General features: G+C 44.7%; 1 protein-coding gene across 1 annotated transcript in view; it reads right to left on the minus strand.

The window, feature by feature from the left end:
- The window catches only part of LOC137433090 (uncharacterized), a 163,959-nt gene that overhangs the window by 38,504 nt on the left and 105,011 nt on the right, over positions 1 to 20,444 (minus strand). The window contains exons 35-46 of the mRNA XM_068125545.2: positions 16,540 to 16,714; positions 15,925 to 16,166; positions 14,829 to 15,012; positions 14,534 to 14,711; positions 13,738 to 13,910; positions 13,416 to 13,491; positions 9,902 to 9,996; positions 9,717 to 9,748; positions 7,390 to 7,564; positions 5,186 to 5,427; positions 4,244 to 4,427; positions 1,057 to 1,234 (exon numbers count right to left, since the gene is read on the minus strand). Coding sequence (XP_067981646.2) covers positions 1,057 to 1,234; positions 4,244 to 4,427; positions 5,186 to 5,427; positions 7,390 to 7,564; positions 9,717 to 9,748; positions 9,902 to 9,996; positions 13,416 to 13,491; positions 13,738 to 13,910; positions 14,534 to 14,711; positions 14,829 to 15,012; positions 15,925 to 16,166; positions 16,540 to 16,714 — 1,934 coding nt within the window. The remainder of the gene's footprint in view (positions 1 to 1,056; positions 1,235 to 4,243; positions 4,428 to 5,185; positions 5,428 to 7,389; positions 7,565 to 9,716; positions 9,749 to 9,901; positions 9,997 to 13,415; positions 13,492 to 13,737; positions 13,911 to 14,533; positions 14,712 to 14,828; positions 15,013 to 15,924; positions 16,167 to 16,539; positions 16,715 to 20,444) is intronic.

Consider the following 20,444-nt stretch of genomic DNA (forward strand, 5'->3'; position numbering starts at 1 on the left):
GATGGCAACAGTTGTTCCATGCAAGGATGTTGGTTACAATGATATACGATGATTCCAAAGAGAGACAGTCGTTCCTTGGCTAGGGGGGGGTGGTTTTCCTTGGCTAGGGGGGCACAATCATGGACGGGTCGCCAATCCAATACACGATGCTTGAATGGCTCATTCTTCCCAGTAAGCTGGTATGCATTTTGCCAACCTCGAAAAGATGACAGGGTAAGTGAACCTACCTGGTATTATGTAAACGGCACGGCGGACTAAAACTCAGGACCACTAAGATCTTAAGCCAGCCACCCTAACCGTTAAGCCAACACCAAGATTTTTAGAGACAGTAAGACTTTCATGAAATCTCACAGCTTTGAATTGGCCTTCTTAGCATTCCCATCTCAACTGATTGCTCTCACATTCCGAACGTAGGTTTCAACCCCAAATAATAAATTAATTTATTTATTGAAGGCTTTGACCTTGTAACTCATGCAAAAGTACATTGATGCCTATTATTGTCTGTTATAGCCTGGTGTCGGCTTAGCGGTTAGGGTGCCAGCTTGGGATCCTAGGATTCTGGGTTCGAATCCCGGTCGATCGCTAAATTAACAACAGGGGGGTTGACTGAGCCTGTCATCCTTCCGAGGTCGGCAAATTGAGTACCAGCTCGCTGGGATGAATGATCCCGGTGTGTACCCCGGTTTAGAATAGGTACACCGTATCCCTGCGCATCGTAAGAGGCGACCAAGGGTTGGCGCCAGGAAGGGCATCCGGCCATAAAAACATTGCCTCAAACAGGGAACCATGATTGTCATGGGGCCCGCAAGGCTAACCCCCGCTCTAGTGGGGAAAATGGCCTTAAAACGATCATTCATTTTTCATTCATTTCAGGTTATTTATGTAGAAGCTCCTCCATGGGCCTTAGATCAATATCAAAAACAAAAATTAAAGCAAAGACTGGATAAGGGAAAACTGACTTAGCACATCCGACATGGTGGTCATGGTGAGGCATAAGTAGGATCAGTTAGGTTGGCAACACTAATGAAGACCCCGGAAGGAAAAGGCCATACTTACGTGTCGTACATGATGTCACAAATCTTGCTCTCATCACAGTCTGGATTTGGCTTTGGTGGGCGTTCCGTGCAATGGTCGGTCTTGTTGATGACCCAGTCTGGACCCAAGGCATTGCAGTCTGCAACGACTGTCCCATTCCTGAGCAGGCAGTCATCAGTTTTGTTCTGCGTACAAGTTCCTGCACACATCAAGCACACAGCAGCTTAGCTCGATCACTCAGGTAGCCTTTCAGTTTTTTAATGAGACTTCCAACAAAACCTCCTCCCTCTACCCCTGACCCAGTCAAGACTCAGTGGTGTAAAGGTTATAGTGTATGCTCCGAGTCTGGGAGGTTGGTGATTAAAACCTGACCCCACCCGAGTCAAACTAAAGACATAAAAATGGTATGTGTTACTTCCTTCCTTGACACTGAGCATTTAGAAAGGATACAACACAGACAAATAACCATATGTTGGCAACCAAAGTGCAGGCTTGATGGACCTAATGATCTCCTCCTGTTGTGAAGTTCCTTGGAAGGGAACTTGTATTATAAGTCCTGAATCTCTCTTCATTACTGTGCATAGTATCTATCAAGCCAGAGCGTTGTCACTGTCATTTTCAATATGTACAGGTCCTTCAGAAAGTCACACCCCTTGACTTTTTCACATTTTGTTGTGTTACAGCCTGAAATTAAAATGGATGAAATAGAGATTTGTTTTTCACTGATCTTTTTTTTTTTTTTTTAAATACAGAATCAAGGCTCGTGTAAGAGGAAACACATTGAACATGAAAACATGCATAGACACATAAAACACACAATGAAGGGAGCGGGAGACAAGAGGGGGAGAGAGAGGGAAGCACACAAGCACAACAACAGTAAGAGAACAAGGACGTCGATAGATCTGTGGAAGGGGGAGGGCTGGGGTACATGGTATAAAGTAAATGAACACAACTAGTAATTTCAGGAAAGAAGTTGGGGATTGAAAGAGGCAGATTTGGGGTGTTTTAACGGGGATAGAAAAGATCAAGGTTTTGGATGGGGGAAGATAAGAGATGATGATGAACAGCTGTTTTAAAGACCTGGAGGGAGGAGAGGGGTTGAAGAGAGAGTGTGAGTTTGTTCCAGAGGTGGGGAAAAAGAGGAATGAAAGAGTGAAGGTGAGCAGAGAGTCTTGATTTTGGCAGTTTCACCAGAAGAGGGTTGCTGGCAGATCTTGTGCATCCTGCAGGAATATTTGGGGGGCAACGCACAGACAGAGCAGGGGGAGTTAGGCCGGAGAGGAGTCCGTAGAAGACAGAAAGACCACCAACCTGCCTGCGGTGAGAGAGTGAAAGGCCCTCATAATCAGCTTCATCGCAGGAGATTCCAATGATTCTAAAAGCTTTGGTTTCAACCGTGTGAAGCCTAGCTAGGTGTGAGACAGGAGCCCCAGCCCACAGGGGAGAGAAGTATTCCATTGAGCTGTGGATGAAAGCCTTGTATGTGGTGAGGAGCTCGGAAGTGCCCAGAAAGGACTTCGCATGACGGAGGATGCCCAGTCGGCGACTGGCTTTGGAGGCCAGCTTGGAAATGTGGTTTTCCCAGGAAAGATCATGGCAGATAGTGAGACCCAAAAGCTTGAGTGACAGAACTTCTTCAAGAGGATTGTTCAGAAAGTAGATGTGAGGGTTGTCCAGATGGTCTTTTCGGAGAGACATCGTGAGAGTGTGAGATTTGTCAGGATTCAACGACATGTTCCACTTGTTTGACCAGTTTGTGATATTGTCCAGGTCTGCAGAGAGTGAACAGGCTGCAGACTGCCGATTTGAGGGATGAGATATGCAGTGGCAGAGAGTGGAGTCTCGACATAATACCCCATAATGAAAAGTGAAAACATGTTTTTGAAAATGTTTACAATATAATTAAACATAAAATACAGAAATATCTAATTTCCATCAGTATTCAACTCCCTGAGTCAATACTTCATAGAAGCGCATTTGGCAGCGATTACAGCTTCAAGTCTTCTTGGGTATGTCTGTAACAGCTTTGCATATCTGGATTTGAGGAGTTTCTCCCATTCTTCCTTGCAGATTTGTTCAAGCTCTGTCAAGTTTGATGAGGAGTGTTGGTGAACAGCAATCTCTCAGGTCTTTCCACAGATTCTCAATGGGATTCACGTCTGGGCTTTGGCTGGGCCACTCAAGGACTTTTGCGTTCTTGTTCTGAAGCCATTTTGTGTTGCTTTGGCTGTATGCTTGGGGTCATTGTCCTGTTGAAACGTAAATCTTCACCGCAGTCTAAGGTCGTTTGCACTCTGAAGCAGGTTATCCTTAAGGGTTTGCCTGTATATGGCTCCATTCATTGTTCCCTCTATCCTTACAAGTCTCCCAGTCCCTGTCACTGAAAAGCATCCCCATAGCATGATGCTGCCACAGTAAAGATGCTGTTAGATGAGTGATGAGTTGTACTCTGTTTCCACCAAACGTAACGTTTTGCATTCAGGCCAAAGAGTTCCATTTTCATCTCATCAGACCACAAAATATTTTTCCTCATGCTCTCAGTCTCTCACGTGCATTTTTGCAAACTCCAGATGTGCTGTCATGTGCCTTTTTCTCAGGAGTGGCTTCCGTCTGGCTACTCTCACATAAAGCCTAGATTTGTGATGTGCTGCAGAGACTGTTATTCTTCCGGCAGGTTCTCACATTTCAGCCAAGGAACTCATCCCTCACAATTGTATCCCATTCATGGTAGAGTTTCTGCACTATCAACTGTGGGACCTTGTGTAGAAAGGTGTGTTTGTTTCCAAATCATGCCCAATCAATTGAATTGGCCACAGGTGAACTCCAATCAAGTTGTAGAGACATCTCAAGGATAATGAAAGGAAATTGGACAGACCTGAGCTCAATTTGGAGTGCCATAGCAAAGGGGTTGAATACTTATTGACTCATGACATTTCAGCTTTTCAATTTTAATTGATTCGTAAAGATTCGAAAAACAAAATTCCACTTTGACATTATGGGGTATTTTGTGTAAATCAGTGACAAAAAAATCTCATTTTAATCCATTTTAAATTCAGGCTGTAACACAACAAAATGTGAAAAAGTCAAGGGGTGTGAATACTTTCTGAAGGTGCTGTACATAACAAGTGACAACTTACAGGTGTATATCAACCCTGTGTTAAGATAAAAGTACACGAGTATATCTGGGATGATGTGCAATCCACCATACCACACTGTCCCTGTGTGTTGTTGAAGAAGTACTCATGAGGAAGGTAGATTGTGAAGGTGATCCCATCAAATTGCACGGTGGCATTCAGATCCGGCACTGTGACAATCACATCCACGTAGTATTTCTGAACGAACAGACCTAAACCGTAGTAGGGCAGTCTCACAACTCTGCCATTCACTGTGACCTGTGTGGAGAAACGGTTATGTTGTGGTACATGGATAATACGTCCATCAATCCAGCCATCTAATCCTGTGCAGTGCGTGCTGGTTGCATCGCTATTGGTTTGCAGCTATGCCATTCATGCAGTGCCTTTGTATATTAGGAAAACAATTTAGCATTTGGACAACAGAGCAGCATATTATGTGTATCCCATGTGGATAAAATTACGGCCATGTTACATGGGGCAGTTGAAGAACCTAGGGTCCCCGACTTACACGGGAATCCAAAAACCAGACATTTTTGCCTCGAGGGACGGGAAACTGGTGATTATTGACGTGCAGGTCAAAAGTGACACACTCAAGATGTTTAAGGTGCACAAGTGATTTATCTCAACCATAGTATATGCAATCATCATATAACAACTCCATATTGGGCTGGGATTCCATGACAAATTCATCCCCTTGGTTATATTACTACTAAGATGCGAGTATAGCGCAAGTGTAGAAACCGAGCCAATTGGAATGCAAGCAGCAGAAGAGTTAACGTTTACACTTAAGTACTTCACACAAAGAGTATTCATTTGCAGCTGGTAGAGGTGTAACTCTACTATGTGTAAAATGTGCAACTACCTATATCTGTACCTATTATTGCATTGGCTTTTCCCCCAAATTAGCTTGTAGTATCTCTCTATCTCCAGCCTGCAAACCACGTGTCATTCTCTTTCAAACATGAGCAATTCTTGCTGTGCAGTTCCCATAAACCATTGTACCGATGCAGACTCACCAACTTGGTGGCGAGATCGTTCTTGTCCGGCACCGTCACATTCACCTCCTCAGATTTGTACACCACGATGATGCTACTTGGACAGGACACGTCTCGGCCACAATCGTAGTTGGTTACGTACACGGCAAAGTCCAGCTCAACGTATCGCTCCTCCACCAGCACGTACGTGCAGTTACCCATGTGACTGTAGTACGTGCCATCAAAGGTGCTGTAATGTGGGTCTCCCCAACCCATGCACACACCTGGACAGAAAAGGTATGAACAAAACATCACTCGATTCTGTTTGATTTTCATGTCGATTCAAAAGCTCGGTGAAGATTTTTATCGAGAAACAGAAGTTGATCTGACAAAAAGACAATGCAGGTATTTGCAAAGTTGGCCCTCAAGAGTGGGGGTTTAAGACTTATAATAGTTGAAAAAAATGTTTCTGGTAGTTCACCACAAGCTTTCCTATCTTTTCAATATCAGCAGTTCGGGATGACCCGGCAGTCTTCGCAACATCAAGTGGTATTGAAGTGGTTTCCAAGTTGATAGAAAGAGTGAAAGACAATCTTACTATAATTCACCAAATGTCTGTCCGTCCGTTCGAAGGTACCGCAAAAACGGCTCAACCGATCGCAACGATATTTTGGGTGGGTATTCCTGGGACCCCTGGGAGTAAAATAGGCTATATTATTTTTCCAAGTTTTCCAAGTTTTCCAATTTTCCAGTTTTTCCAAACACGATGGAATAATATTTACCGATATCAACAGTGATGTGGCTTTTGTTGAAATTCTACAAATAGTTTATTCTACGTACCAGGAGAGAGTAGATCGACTCCTGACGAACTCTTCCTGTATAAACGTGTGGCTCCGAAGTAACACGGCAGCGTGTGCAAAGCAACTGAGAAACAGGTGTAGTAGCCGCTTCCGTGTTACAGATTCGGCGCGCACTCTTCACACATAAACGTGCAACTGACAAAGACGTGTAGCGGCCGCTTCCGTTTTGCAGAATTCAATCTTTTTTCAAAATTGGCGCCATGTACTGTTTCGATTTTGATGATTTGCGTGTGATATGATTCAACGGATATTTATATGAATCGTTTAAAATAAAAAAAAGCCTTCAATTTCTGATATTTTGCCTTTTCATTTGGGCCTCCCAATTGAAGCCCCGCCCGTAGGGCGGGTACCGTTGATAGTCAATATAAACCAGGAAAAGGCCTGGTCCAAGGATTTTATGACAAGTGATCATCCAGAACAAGTGTAAACAAGGAGAAAAACCTATAAAATGTCATGGCCTCCGTGGTTTTAGTAATTTCGCTTTCAGAGTTAAAGGCCGCCAGTCGGCCATCTTTGGGCGGGTTATAAAACAAAATCTTCTGCACATGTGTATACTCTCATGTGTTGTCTTTGTGCAAAGTTTGAACAAAATTGGACCATGCACGTCCGAGTAATAGTTGGGGACACATTTAAGTCACAAAATGGCCACCAGTCGGCCATCTTGGATCTGATCTCGAAACAAAATGACATGCATATGTATGGTAAGCCATCATTCATTATCTGTGTGCCAAGTTTGAATAGGATCGGTAAATGCATGTCCGAGAAATGGTTCAGGACGTGTTCAACAACAGGTTTTCTGCAACTAAAATGGCCGCCAGTCGGCCATCTTTGATCACATCGCGAAACAAAATGATGTGCACGGTGATGACAAAGACAACATCATGTGTTGTCTTTGTGCCAAGTACAAACATAATCAGTCCATACATCTCCGAGGTATGGGTGCGGACAGACGGACGGACGGATGAGACCCAATCCATCGGCCCCGTTTCGTACTAAGTCCAACGAGGGCTAATAATTTCTCCCACCGAGCGTAAAGGGCTGCATTGAACAAGGTAAGCATAAGGTGGACCCAAGGCAGACTAAGCCTCATGCATTGAACACGTCGAATGAAACTACTCCGACTCATAATGTTGAAGGAATCCATCTAATGTCCACAGGTAAGGAGCGACATAAACATTCAAACCTGTAATCTGTTATCAGATCCCATTAGATATTTTGTCGGATTGTGATTGTTCATAATATTGCTACACACCTGGTACAGCAGATGAAGGATAATAGGATTGTTTCAGTCGTGTTAAAATGGGATGCATATGTGAACCAGGTATTTGTACACCATAGTGCAAGCAAAGAGTGAACTCTGTAAACATCTCCGGTGATAGGACTCACAATCACAGTAGGTGTAGCTACAGCAGCCATCGTCTGTGACGTTGGTGGAAGGAGAAAGTCCGTTGGCGCATTTTGTCGGGCCGGGATTGGGTGGACATCGCTTGTGTTTTTTCTCCACCGTACCATCATCCGTGCAGGTGTACACCATGCAGCCTTCCTCCCATGTGTCGCCAGGCTGATGTAAGGAGTAGTGTCAGTTTCATTTACATAAGTAGTCTGATTGCCAGAACTGCTGCCATTAACTAGACAGCGGTGAAATTCCTGCTTCATTTGAAATGAAGGTTCTTTCTAGATTGTAGGTTTCTTTTATGAAATTATTAAATGTACATGAGTTTAAACAATATCTTTCAACTACAGTACACTCCTGGGAAAATGATGAAGGGGTAATTAAATATTTGTACTGGAGGAATGACTATCGGCCATGTGGGAGAGGTGTGACCATGCACTGGTGACATGAGAGGTGTGACCATGCACTGGTGATATGAGAGGTGTGACCATGCACTGGTGATATTAGAGATGTGACTATGCACTGGTGATAGGAGAGGTGTGACCATGCACTGGTGATATGAGAGATGTGACCATGCACTGGTGATATGAGAGGTGTGACCATTGTTACGGATTCGTCACTTCCGTTGCTGTGGTTTTCATCCAATGTAAACATTTTTGATTCCATGTACTATTATTGTTGTTGTTTAAGGGAAATAGATATTACTATTTTCAAAAGGTAAAAAAGTTAATGTTTTAAATGAAACCGGAATCGGACGACGAGGAAGAGGAAGAGGAGGAGACGAAGGCGGAGCGAGTGAGTCGGGGAAGAAGCCGAGTTGCTTCGAGGTCTGGAGCGAACGATTGGCGAACGAAAGTCACGAGTGAACTTTGGGTTTCCCAGGAAAGGGATTCCTGCGACAGAGTTGTTATCGCTGTGACAGATCAACCTGCGTGTCAGGTTTTGCGGTCGATTCCGAAGAGAATCGTTGGAGTGCCGTTACACCTCGAGAACGGGCCGTCGGCCATTTTTAACTCGCGCAGGACTTGCGCTTCGCTCAAGGTTTCATCTCGCTTCGATCATTTTCACCGCATTCAGACGTTGATCTGGTGTGTGTGTGTGTGTGTGTGTGTGTGTGTGTGTGTGTGTGTGTGTGTGTGTAACGTGGCTTTTGAGTGGAAAATCTGCGTGTCACCGATTTGGAGCCGTGAAACGTCCATACCCGAAGGTGTGATTTCCCAGTCGCCTTGAGGGCGCCTTTGCGCAGCTTTGGCAGCAGGACTGTAACTGCCAACCCAACGGGATTCTGGTCTCGATTGGACATTGTTCTGACGACCGCTGGAGTGGATCGACTTTGGCTTGAAGCCGGAATCAACTTTGGCCTTGAAGCCGGGATTAGAGACATTGGGAATCTTCTTCTTTTCGCTCACTTGGAGCACAGTGAGTAATATTGTACGAACCTGATGGTAGCATCATAGGAAATATATATTGGTTGTACAATTGATTACTATTGTTTTGTGTTGTTATTCTTGTGTGCCCTTAATACAATATTTGTTTGTTGGTAACAATTGGTGTGGTTTCACCATTGATTTTTGACATAGAATAACACATTTTTCTGCCGTGAATCCTCTCGGGGCTCGGAGGTACACCATGACCGGGGTTTTGGGAGGAGCACGTAACACCATGCACTGGTGATATGAGAAGTGTGACCATGCTTTGTTGATGTGTGAGGTGTGACCATGCTTTGTTGATGTGTGAGGTGTAACCTTGCTTTGTTGATGTGTGAGGTGTGACCATGCTTTGTTGATGTGTGAGGTGTGACCATGCTTTGTTGATGTGTGAGGTGTGACCATGCTTTGTTGATGTGTGACGTGTGACCATGCTTTGTTGATGTGTGAGGTGTGACCATGCTTTGTTGATATGTGAGGTGTGACCATGCTTTGTTGAGGTGTGAGGTGTGACCATGCTTTGTTGATGTGTGAGGTGTGACCATGCTTTGTTGATGTGTGAGGTGTAACCTTGCTTTGTTGATGTGTGAGGTGTGACCATGCTTTGTTGATGTGTGAGGTGTGACCATGCTTTGTTGATGTGTGAGGTGTGACCATGCTTTGTTGATGTGTGAGGTGTAACCTTGCTTTGTTGATGTGTGAGGTGTGACCATGCTTTGTTGATGTGTGAGGTGTGACCATGCTTTGTTGATGTGTGAGGTGTGACCATGCTTTGTTGATGTGTGAGGTGTGAACATGCTTTGTTGATGTGTGAGGTGTAACCTTGCCACATTACATTGTTTAAGCCAACAGGAGAAAACGTGTAAACTGGAAGCACAATTTGAACATCTTACCAGCACAGGAAAGCCTTGGTTGTCAATGCAATCTGCAAAACCAATCAAATCCATTTTAGGACAACACACTTAGTTATAGCAAACAGACAAATAATCCAAGAAAGACGTTCAATAATCTACTCCCTCTTAATGAGCCTCTAGAGAGCAAACTGTGGTTATCGAGAGAATTGTGTGTGATATCTCACAGGAACAGTTGACTGTGCACATATCTGGATAGTTGGGGCTCAACGCGATGGTCCCAGGTGGACAGTAGCACCCTTCTTTCATCGTCTGCCACAATCTGCAAGAGGAAAGTGTGGATAGGAGAGTGGTGGAGACGAAAGGAGGAAAATTATCAGTACACATGTGTGGAGTCCCTGCTGCAGATCGATCATACAGACTTCCACACTTTCACTCCCGTTTATTCAAACATCTTTCCTTGGCAGTTCAATCGCCGCTCTTCCCTCCAGGGCTACAAGCAGGTGGTACACCAACTCGTATCACCCACGGACCATACCTGCAATCGTTTCTGCCCGCATTAACGTACCCTACCTAACCGCTAACCCAACCCAGCACATGCAGGTTTCTGTGTTTCTTCCCTTCATCACTCTCATTTTTTGTATACATAGTCGAGGTTCATGGAAGAGCTACGACACTGAACAGATCAGGACATAACATTACAAAATGAACAGTACACGCAAAAGAAATGGCAGAAAGAGGGGGAAACCCCAACAACAGAGTATGGTGTGGGTGTGGGGAGGAATGGGGGCAGGAGAGGATGCATGGGGTGGACAAGATGGATGCAGAAGGAAACTCCAAGAAGGGAAAACTGGAAATATGGAAGGAGGAGGGATTGGAGTGGGGTGAGGAGGGTTGACGAGGGTAGAAAATATCATGGTTTTTGGATTGGGGACAACCTGAGATGGTGATGAACAGCTGTCTTGAAGAACTGGACTTCTGGAGGGAGGAATGACATTAAAGAGGATATGGAATTTCATTCCCCACGCAGGAAAACAAATCAGTGGAGGTGAGCAGTGATCCTGGATTTAGTAGATAGTTTTACCAGAAGGTTCTTGATGGTGGACCGTATGAGTCCTACAGACACATGGGAGCAGGGACAAAGCACGGGGAGAGCAGAGGGCGCAAGGCCAGAAAGTAGGTGGTAGAAGACAGAGAGACCACCGACCTGTCGGCGATGGCGAAGGGATAGGCCCATAGAGTAAGCTTCATCGCTGGAGATTCCAATAATCTTGAAGGCTTTGGTTTCCATAATGTCAAGTTGAGCAAGAGGGGAGGCCAGGGGGGTCAGCCCAGAGCGGAGAGCAGTACTCCATCAATCTGCAGATTGTGGCCTTGTAGGTGGATAGAAGTTCAGGTGTGGATTCATTTGCATGACGGTGGATGCCCAATTGATGGCTGGCTTTGGAGGCCAACTTTGAAATGTGGTTTAACCAAGAAAGATCATGGCTGATAGTGAGACCCACAAGTTTGAATGACTCAACCTCTCAGGAGGATTGTTTGAGAAAGTGGATCGGAGGATTTTCCAGACGGTCCTTTCAAAGAGATATAGTAAGAGTGTGAGATTTGTCAGGATTGAAAGATAAATTCCATGTTTTTGACTAGTTTGTGATTTTGTTAAGGTCTGACGAGAGGGATGAGGATGCCGCCTGCATGTCTGAAGGTTGAGAGATGTCATGACAGAGGGCGGAGTCATGAGCAAATCGATAAAGAGGATTTTGCAGAGTCAGAGAGATGGTTGATGAAGATTAGGAATAGGACTGGGCCCAGAACACTGCCTTGAGGCACTCCAACTTTGATAGGGAGAGGAGATGAAAGGATTCTGTTGAGAGCCTTATATTGGCTACGAGAGTAGCGGAAGTCAGTGAGTCGTGTGTGGAGTTGGCCCTGGATGCCATAGACAGAGAGTTTGGAGAGTAAGCCGGGATGTCCGACAATCAAAACCACAAGATTATGTCCACAGAGACGGCCCTGATCTCATGTCTGACATTGAGGGCCTTGCTCCATCGTTAGGTGAGTAAAATCAGCATGTCCAAGGTGGAGTGACCTGGTCTGAATCCAAATTGGTGATTTGAAATGAGGTTGTTTGAGAAAAGGTGTCCCACCTTCCCTGATACATTGTCACTTTACTTTACCCTCTGTCACTCGCTTGTCTAACTGTGGCCTCGCTGTCAGTACATTGTCTTGCTTGTCTAACTATGGCCTCGCTGTCAGTACATTGTCTTGCTTGTCTAACTATGGCCTCACTGTCAGTACATTGTCTTGCTTGTCTAACTGTGGCCTCACTCTCAGTACATTGTCTTGCTTGTCTAACTGTGGCCTCGCTGTCAGTACATTGTCTTGCTTGTCTAACTATGGCCTCACTGTCAGTACATTGTCTTGCTTGTCTAACTGTGGCCTCACTCTCAGTACATTGTCTTGCTTGTTTAACTGTGGCCTCACTCTCAGTACATTGTCTTGCTTGTCTAACTGTGGCCTCGCTCTCAGTACATTGTCTTGCTTGTCTAACTGTGGCCTCACTCTCAGTACATTTTTTGCTTGTCTAACTGTGGCCTCACTCTCAGTACATTGTCTTGCTTGTCTAACTGTGGCCTCACTCTCAGTACATTGTCTTGCTTGTCTAACTGTGGCCTCGCTGTCAGTACATTGTCTTGCTTGTCGAACTGTGGCCTCACTGTCAGTACATTGTCTTGCTTGTCTAACTGTGGCCTCACTCTCAGTACATTGTCTTGCTTGTTTAACTGTGGCCTCACTCTCAGTACATTGTCTTGCTTGTCTAACTGTGGCCTCACTCTCAGTACATTGTCTTGCTTGTCTAACTGTGGCCTCGCTCTCAGTACATTGTCTTGCTTGTCTAACTGTGGCCTCACTCTCAGTACATTGTCTTGCTTGTTTAACTGTGGCCTCACTCTCAGTACATTGTCTTGCTTGTCTAACTGTGGCCTCGCTCTCAGTACATTGTCTTGCTTATCTAACTGTGGCCTCACTCTCAGTACATTGTTTTGCTTGTCTAACTGTGGCCTCACTCTCAGTACATTGTCTTGCTTGTCTAACTGTGGCCTCACTCTCAGTACATTGTCTTGCTTGTCTAACTGTGGCCTCACTCTCAGTACATTGTCTCTGTACCCTCGATCACCTAATGGGAGACCCCTGTTTATCTTCCCACGCCATCTATCACATAATAATACCCATAAATGACTTTTTCCTTCCCTCCTCAGACCCTTGTAACCTCGGAACCTCCTTTAATCCTTTTCTTTCTCCCCACAGACTCCTTCTACTCTCCTATTTATTTCCTGTTACACCCCCTTTCCTCCTTTTAACAATTTTCCCCCCTTCCTCCTCGTGCACATGATGAATATATCTGTCTTACGCAATGTGTGTTTCTGTTCCTGTAATTTGGGCCATTGAGTACCTATCCAGCAGTTTTATTTCAGAAAAAATAAATGAGAACAAACAATTAAAGAGGTGTTAGCCTCATCTTGTAGAAAGCTCTACTCTAATAGGTAGTGGATAGTTTGTGATGAAACATCGAGCACACACCAACTCATTCTGTTAAATAATTTGTTTGTAGGACAAAACAGTAATGTTGATAACCTAGTAAAAACCAGTCTAATGAGCACGTCTGACGATGTTAAAACAGCATGCTCTTGCTAGGCCTGCCAAGGCCTTGCTGGCGCACACCGCGTGGCAGACAGTACAAACCTTTCTGATGATAAAACGCAGTACTCGGGATCAGGAGGGCATGGCCGATGGTCCATGTTTGATGGGCATGGATAATCTATAAAGATAATAGCAATTACAGGTCACTGAAGCGTTAATTGCACATGTTTTTTAAAGTCAACAACCAAAAACAAAATGGCAAACTACCAAAAATTTAACTTGTCACAGCTATCGTCAGAATCAATCTCAAAGTAATGATTCAACTTTTTACTTTTATGACAACTCGACCAGTTTTTGACTCTATGTGACATCATCGCACTCTCGCGTGTGCTTTCCTGCCACTATGTTTCAGACAACAACTCACCGCAGGTCCCATTGGCAAGGTCTCTCCAGTCGACGCAGAAACCATGGGTGGCGCAGTGTTCCGCCAACAACTCCAAACTGCTGCAGGCCGTGTTGTTGCTGTAACATGCATCGTACTTGCACGCGTTGTAGTACATGGAGATGTCCATATGTTCCATGCACGGATAGAACACTCTGTTCACACATGGGCAGGGAAAGTCTGTTTTTTAAAACCCAAAAATGTTCCATGTTGATCTAGTGATCTGTAATATTATGAACCGAGGGCATATGATGGCCTTGTGGCCCATTGTGCATTGTTTGGATGAATGTGCAAATAATTCATGGAATACAAGGCAAGTGATGAAAAAGGCCATGGAAAAAAGTATGAAAAAAGAAAAAAAAGTATGAAAAAAGAAAAAAAAGTAGGAAAAAGAAAAAAAAAGGAGGAAAAAAGAAAAAAAGGAGGAAAAAGAGAAAAAAGTATGAAAAAAGAAAAAAAAGTAGGAAAAAAGAAAAAAAAGTAGGAAAAAGAAAAAAAGGAGGAAAAAAGAAAAAAAAGTAGGAAAAAAGAAGAAAAAAGGAGGAAAAAGAGAAAAAAGTAGGAAAAAGAAAAAAAAAGTAGGAAAAAAGAAAAAAGTAGGAAAAAAGGGGAAAAAGTAGGAAAAAGAAAAAAAGTAGGAAAAAAGAAGAAAAAAAAGGAGGAAAAAAGAAAAAAAAGTAGGAAAAAAAAGAAAAAAAGTATGAAAAAGGGGGAAAAAGGAGGAAAAGAGAAAAAAAAGGAGGAAAAAGAAAAAAAAGGAGGAAACGGACATACTTACGGGTCATAGAGGATATCACAGATCTTGCTGCTTTCACAGTCTGGGTTTGGCTTTGGCGGGCGTTCGGTGCAATGGTCGGTCATGTTGGTGACCCAGTCTGGACCCAGGGCATTGCAGTCTGCAACGACTGTCCCATTCCTAAGCAGGCAGTCATCGGTTTTGTTCTGAGTGCAGGTTCCTGCACACATCGAGCACACACCGATTGCATCAATATGTAGAAGCCATCATGGTGTAAGGTAAATGGATAAATGACTTGATGGTTGTGCGACCAGTAAAACTACGAGGAATTCCATACCACACAGGCCCTCGGTGTTATTGTAGAAGAACTCATGTGGAAGGTAGATCTGGAAGATCATTCCATTGAAGAGCACGGTGGCATTCAGATCAGGAACGTACACGTAGATCAGGATACCAGATGCCCCAACTTTGAACAAGGCGTCATTGTACGGAAGGGCAACCTGAGTTCCGTTAACCTCCACCTGAAAACATCACATGATTGTTATGTAATTACATTTTCCATTTCCTGTGAATAATCAAATTAAATACTTTCGATGCGATTATTATATTCATTTCACGCATGACAGCCTGGATTTTTTTTTCAACTGAAAGTTGAAATGAGCCTGCTTTCTCATGACGAAGGCCAAATGCCAAAAACGTCACCGGAAATGACCTCACAATGGTTGAACATACTGACATTATCAATTTGTAGTTGACAAAATCCATTGTTTATCTTCTCTGCAATGCAGACCAACACCGGCCTTCACAGAGACCAGCATTCCGATGCATTTACACAACCTGGATCATTTGACCAAAGTTTGCACAAATTACGTAAATTCCATTTTTCAATAAATGTTTCAAAATTGTTCGGCCAACTTCCATAACCATTCCATACTTTTTCACCCCCTCCCACCATCCCTCCTCCTACCCCCTTCAAGTCTGTTATTTTCCTTCATGCTCTCCCTCATCTCTACTCCCCTATTCTCTCCACCAATCACGTCCTCTTACATACACCTCAACCCGCCCGTGCTCCATACATGCCTTTCCCCTTTCTCCTTTTCCCCCAACCTACATTTCCTTCTCTCCCTACTTCCTCACCCCTTCATCTCTTTCCTCTTGTGCTCTTACAACCAAGTTATCTTTATGATGTGCACACAAGTACCTGATTTTTACCCTCCATCACCGAAGGTAGACGGAGGTTATGTTTTCATCCCTGTCTGCCCATTTGTCTGTGACCAGGATATCTCAAAAAGTTATGGACTGATTCGGATAAAACTTGGTGGATAGGTTGGGTGTGTGACGTTTCATGAACATGGTCCATTCAATGTTCTAGCTCCTCCATGAGCCTTGACACTGTGTACAAAGAAGTAACAAAAGCAAAAGTGGAGACTCACCAGCTTGACAGCGAGATCCTTTTTGTCCGGCACCGTCACATTTACCTCCTCAGAATTGTACACCACGATGATGCTACTTGGACAGGACACGTCGTGGCCACAGTCGTAGGTGGTTACATAAACAGCAAAATCAAGGTCTGTGTAGCGTTCCTCCACCAGCACGTATGTGCAGTTGCCCATGTGACTGTAGTACGTACCATCAAAAGTGCTGTAGTGCGGATCTCCCCAACCCTTGCAAAGGCCTGCACAACGAGGAAACCATTGCAAAGGAGAGTGAAGGAAGTAGTTCAGATAGCCATGAAAGTCAACATTAGGTGTTTGAGATACATGAAGTAGATAAGCCCAGTCATTATTATGTGATTTCTTTTTTCACGATTACTCTTTTTCTTTTCTTTTTCAACCTTAGGGAATTACAAACTCACTATATCAGTCACATCTTAAAACCTTGTTTGGCAAGATGCCACCCTGCCTGTCAGAAGGAACACTTTCTGGTCTATAAATGTCACAGTTTCCAAATGGGGATCTAACAGGAGATGCAATCGGAAAGTGATCACTAAATCTTGTCAAATCAAAGAAATCTGGTCTCAGCACAGCTGGGTTGTCTGCACAACTCACAGTCACAGTAGGTGTAGCTGCAGCAGCCATCATCCGTGAAATTGGTCGAGGGAGTCAGGCCATTGTCACATGAAGTTGGCCCAGGGTTTGGCGGACATATCTTTTCGTGAACTTCAAAGTTATTGTGTCCGATACAAGTGTAGATTTTGCAGTTTTCCTCCCATGTCTCATTGAACTGAAAAAGGTATGACGAGGAAGAAACAGTGAAAGAAAGTGTAAATGAAATCTATATTATAAAAGTACAGCTACATTTAAAGTACACCGCCCCATGTGAAATAAATAACTCCCATATCCTCCAGTGCCTCAACATATCCTTAATCGAATAATTGATTCATCAATAAATACAAAATGTCCTTTACAGTCAAATCACTTGGTCATTGTCGTGTCCAAATATCAGCTTTCTAGCTCAAAAGGTGCCCAAGATATTGCCCAGATGAAAAAGAAATTGAATAAGCAATAAATAAATCGAAAATAATTAAGTAATTAATCCATTAATTGATTAATCAAAAAATAACATTTTTGCCAAAGCACATGTTCACTATTGTGCCCAAATTTCAGATTCCCAGCTCAAAGGAGGGCAGGGATATCACCCCGACAAACAAACAGACAAGAAAACAAGAAATAAAACAAGAAAGAAAACAAAAAAGAAAACAAGAAAAAAAACAAGAAAGAAAACAAGAAAGAAAACAAACAAACAAAGTGAAAACTGAGTACGCCAGTTCAGTGTGCGTCATTGCCGAGCCCCCTTCGGTGCCCGGTAATGACGTTATGCATCGTCTGGAGATGGCATAGGAAAGGAGCGGCGCACAACAAGAAAACAAACAACCGGAGTGAAAACTGAGTACTCCCTTTCAGCGTGCGTCATTGCCGAGAGCCCTTCAGTGCCCGGTAATGACGTTATGCATCGTCTGGAGATGGCATAGGAAAGGAGCGGCGCACAACAAGAAAACAAACAACCGGAGTGAAAACTGAGTACTCCCTTTCAGCGTGCGTCATTGCCGAGAGCCCTTCAGTGCCCGGTAATGACGTTATGCATCGTCTGGAGATGGCATAGGAAAGGAGCGGCGCACAACAAGAAAACAAACAACCGGAGTGAAAACTGAGTACTCCCTTTCAGCCTGCGTCATTGCCGAGTCCCCTTTGGTGCCCGGCAATGACGTCATGCAGTGCATGGAGATGGCATAGGAAAGGAGCGGTGTACAACAAGGAGCGAATCTCTAATAATACCAATGAACCAGATGTCTCAAATTATACTAATGGACTCGATGTCAACTTGTACCAACTAACAGGAAGTCTCAAATAATTATACAAGCACAAAACACACAGTTTTTTTTTTTTTTTTTTTTTTTTTTTTTTTTTTGTATACAATATCGAGGCTCGTGAAAGAGCGAACATTAATCACACAGAAAGACAAACCGACACATAAAACATATAACATAGGGAGCGGTAGACAAGATGGGGAGAGAGGGGGAAGGACACAAACACAACATTTGAGAGCAGGGACCGAGAGACATGGAGACATCGAGAGATCTGAGAGAGGGCGAGGGCTTTGGGGGGGGGGGGGGGCGTGGGAAGGGGGCAGTGGGAGAGGTATAAAACATATGGACACTGCCAGGACTTCCAGGAAAGAAGTTGGAATTTCAAACAAGGTGGATCTGGGGTGAATTAGCGGGGGTAGAAAAGATCAAGGTTTTGGATGGGGGAAGATAAGAGATGGTGGTGAACAGCTGTTTTAAAGACCTGGAGGGAGGAGTGGGATTGAAGGGAGTGAGGGAGTTTGTTCCAGAGGCGGGAGAAAAGAGGAATGAAAGAGTGAAGGTGAGCGGAGAGCCGAGATTTCGGCAGTTTAACCATCAGAGGGTTGCTGGCAGATCTTGTGCGACCTGTAGGAATATTTGGGGGACAGAGCACAGAGAGAGCTGGGGGTGCAAGGCCGGAGAGGAGTCGGTAGAAGACAGAAAGACCACCTACCTGCCTGCGGTGAGTGAGTGAAAGGCCCTCAGAGATAGCTTCATCGCGGGAGATTCCAATAATTCTGAAAGCTTTGGTTTCAACAGCGTGAAGCCGAGCTAGGTGTGAGGCAGGAGCACCGGCCCATAGGGGAGAACAGTATTCCATTGAGCTGCGGATGAAAGCCTTGTATGTGGTGAGGAGCTCAGGTGTGCCGAGGAAGGACTTCGCACGACGGAGGATGCCCAGTCGGCGACTGGCTTTGGAGGCCAGCTTGGAAATGTGGTTTTCCCAAGAAAGATCATGGCAGATAGTGAGACCCAAAATCTTGAGCGACAGAACTTCTTGGAGAGGATTGTTGAGAAAGTAGATGGGAGGGTTGTCCAGTCGATCTTTTCGGAGAGACATAGTAAGAGTGTGAGATTTGTCAGGATTGAAAGACATGTTCCACTTGTTTGACCAGTCTGTGATTTTGTCCAGGTCTTCAGAGAGTGAGGAGGCAGCAGACTGCCGATCTGAGGGAAGAGGAATGGAGCGGCAGAGAGTGGAGTCATCAGCAAAGAGATAGAGAGGATTTTCGAGAGAGTCAGAGAGATCATTGATGAAGACCAGAAAAAGCACGGGGCCCAGAACACTGCCTTGGGGAACTCCAGCCTGAACAGGAAGAGGAGATGAGAGAAACCCATTCAGGGCCACACGTTGACGACGACTAGAGAGGAAGTCCGCCAGCCATGCGTGGAGATTTCCATGGATACCAAAGGAGGAGAGTTTGGTGAGCAGAGCGGGGTGCCAGACCGTGTCGAAGGCACGTGATATGTCGAGGGAGACAGCTCTAATTTCCTGTTTGGCATTGAGGACCTCCATCCATTGTTGAGACAGCAGAAGCAGCATGTCCAGAGTAGAGTGACCTGGTCTGAAACCAAATTGATGATCAGAGATCAAGCCATTGGAGAAGAGGAAAGATTTCATATCAGAAGCAATGATGGATTCCATGACTTTGCTGATAATTGGGAGAAGGCTGATTGGTCTGTAGTTGCTAGGATCTGTTTTTGCACCTTTTTTGTGCAAAGCGGTGATGTTGGCTGATTTCCAAGCAGATGGCAGTTGACCTTGAGCAAAAGAGAGGGTGAAGAGAACAGCGAGAGGGTGAGATAGAGCAGCAGAGCAGGATTTTAGGACCCGTGGGCTGATGCCGTCGGGTCCAGTTGCAGAATCAGAGTCGAGGGTTGACAGAAACTTTTCCACCTTGTCAGGAGGAAAGGACACGGAGTCCAGGAGCAGCAGGGTACGACTGGGTATGGTGGGTACAGAGAGGGATGGGTTTGGGACACAAGATTTAGAGGCAAACACAGAGTTGAGGCATTCAGCTTTTTCACGTGCGGAGTCAGCTGTATAGCCGTTTGAGGTAAGGGAGGGGATGGAGGGGGAACAAACACCAGAAACGGATTTGACCAGACGCCACCAGGATTTGGAAGAGGGAGACAGATAAGAGAGTTCGGTCTTGAGAACGGAGAGATATTGTTTCCTGGCTCTCCTGAGGGTGGACACACACTTGTTTCGGGCTTTGTGAAAGGAAATGAGATTTCCTTCCGTTGGATTTGCTTTCCAGGAGACGAAGGCAAGTTGTTTCTGGGCAACAGCCTCACCACAAGATTCCGTGTACCATGGACGGGAGGAAGGGTATGACAACTGAAGACGAGATGGGATAAATCTGTGCATGAGAGAGAGCAATTTACTTTGGAAGAATTCCCAGGATGAGTTGATGTCAGAGGTGGTAGAGATGGGAGACCAGTCCAGATGATTGATGGCTGCTTGAAGACCGTGCCAGTTGGCCTGAGTGAAATGCCAGACTCGTCGACGCTGAGCAGGCTCCCTGAGGATGGTCAGAGAGATGTCCACTTTAACAAGGACATGATCAGATGATCCGATCGGAGCAGAAGAAGAGCAGCAGACAT

This window comes from Myxine glutinosa, chromosome 8, assembly GCF_964187855.1.
Source record: "Myxine glutinosa chromosome 8, kmMyxGlut1.1, whole genome shotgun sequence".
Classification (NCBI taxonomy): domain Eukaryota; kingdom Metazoa; phylum Chordata; class Myxini; order Myxiniformes; family Myxinidae; genus Myxine; species Myxine glutinosa.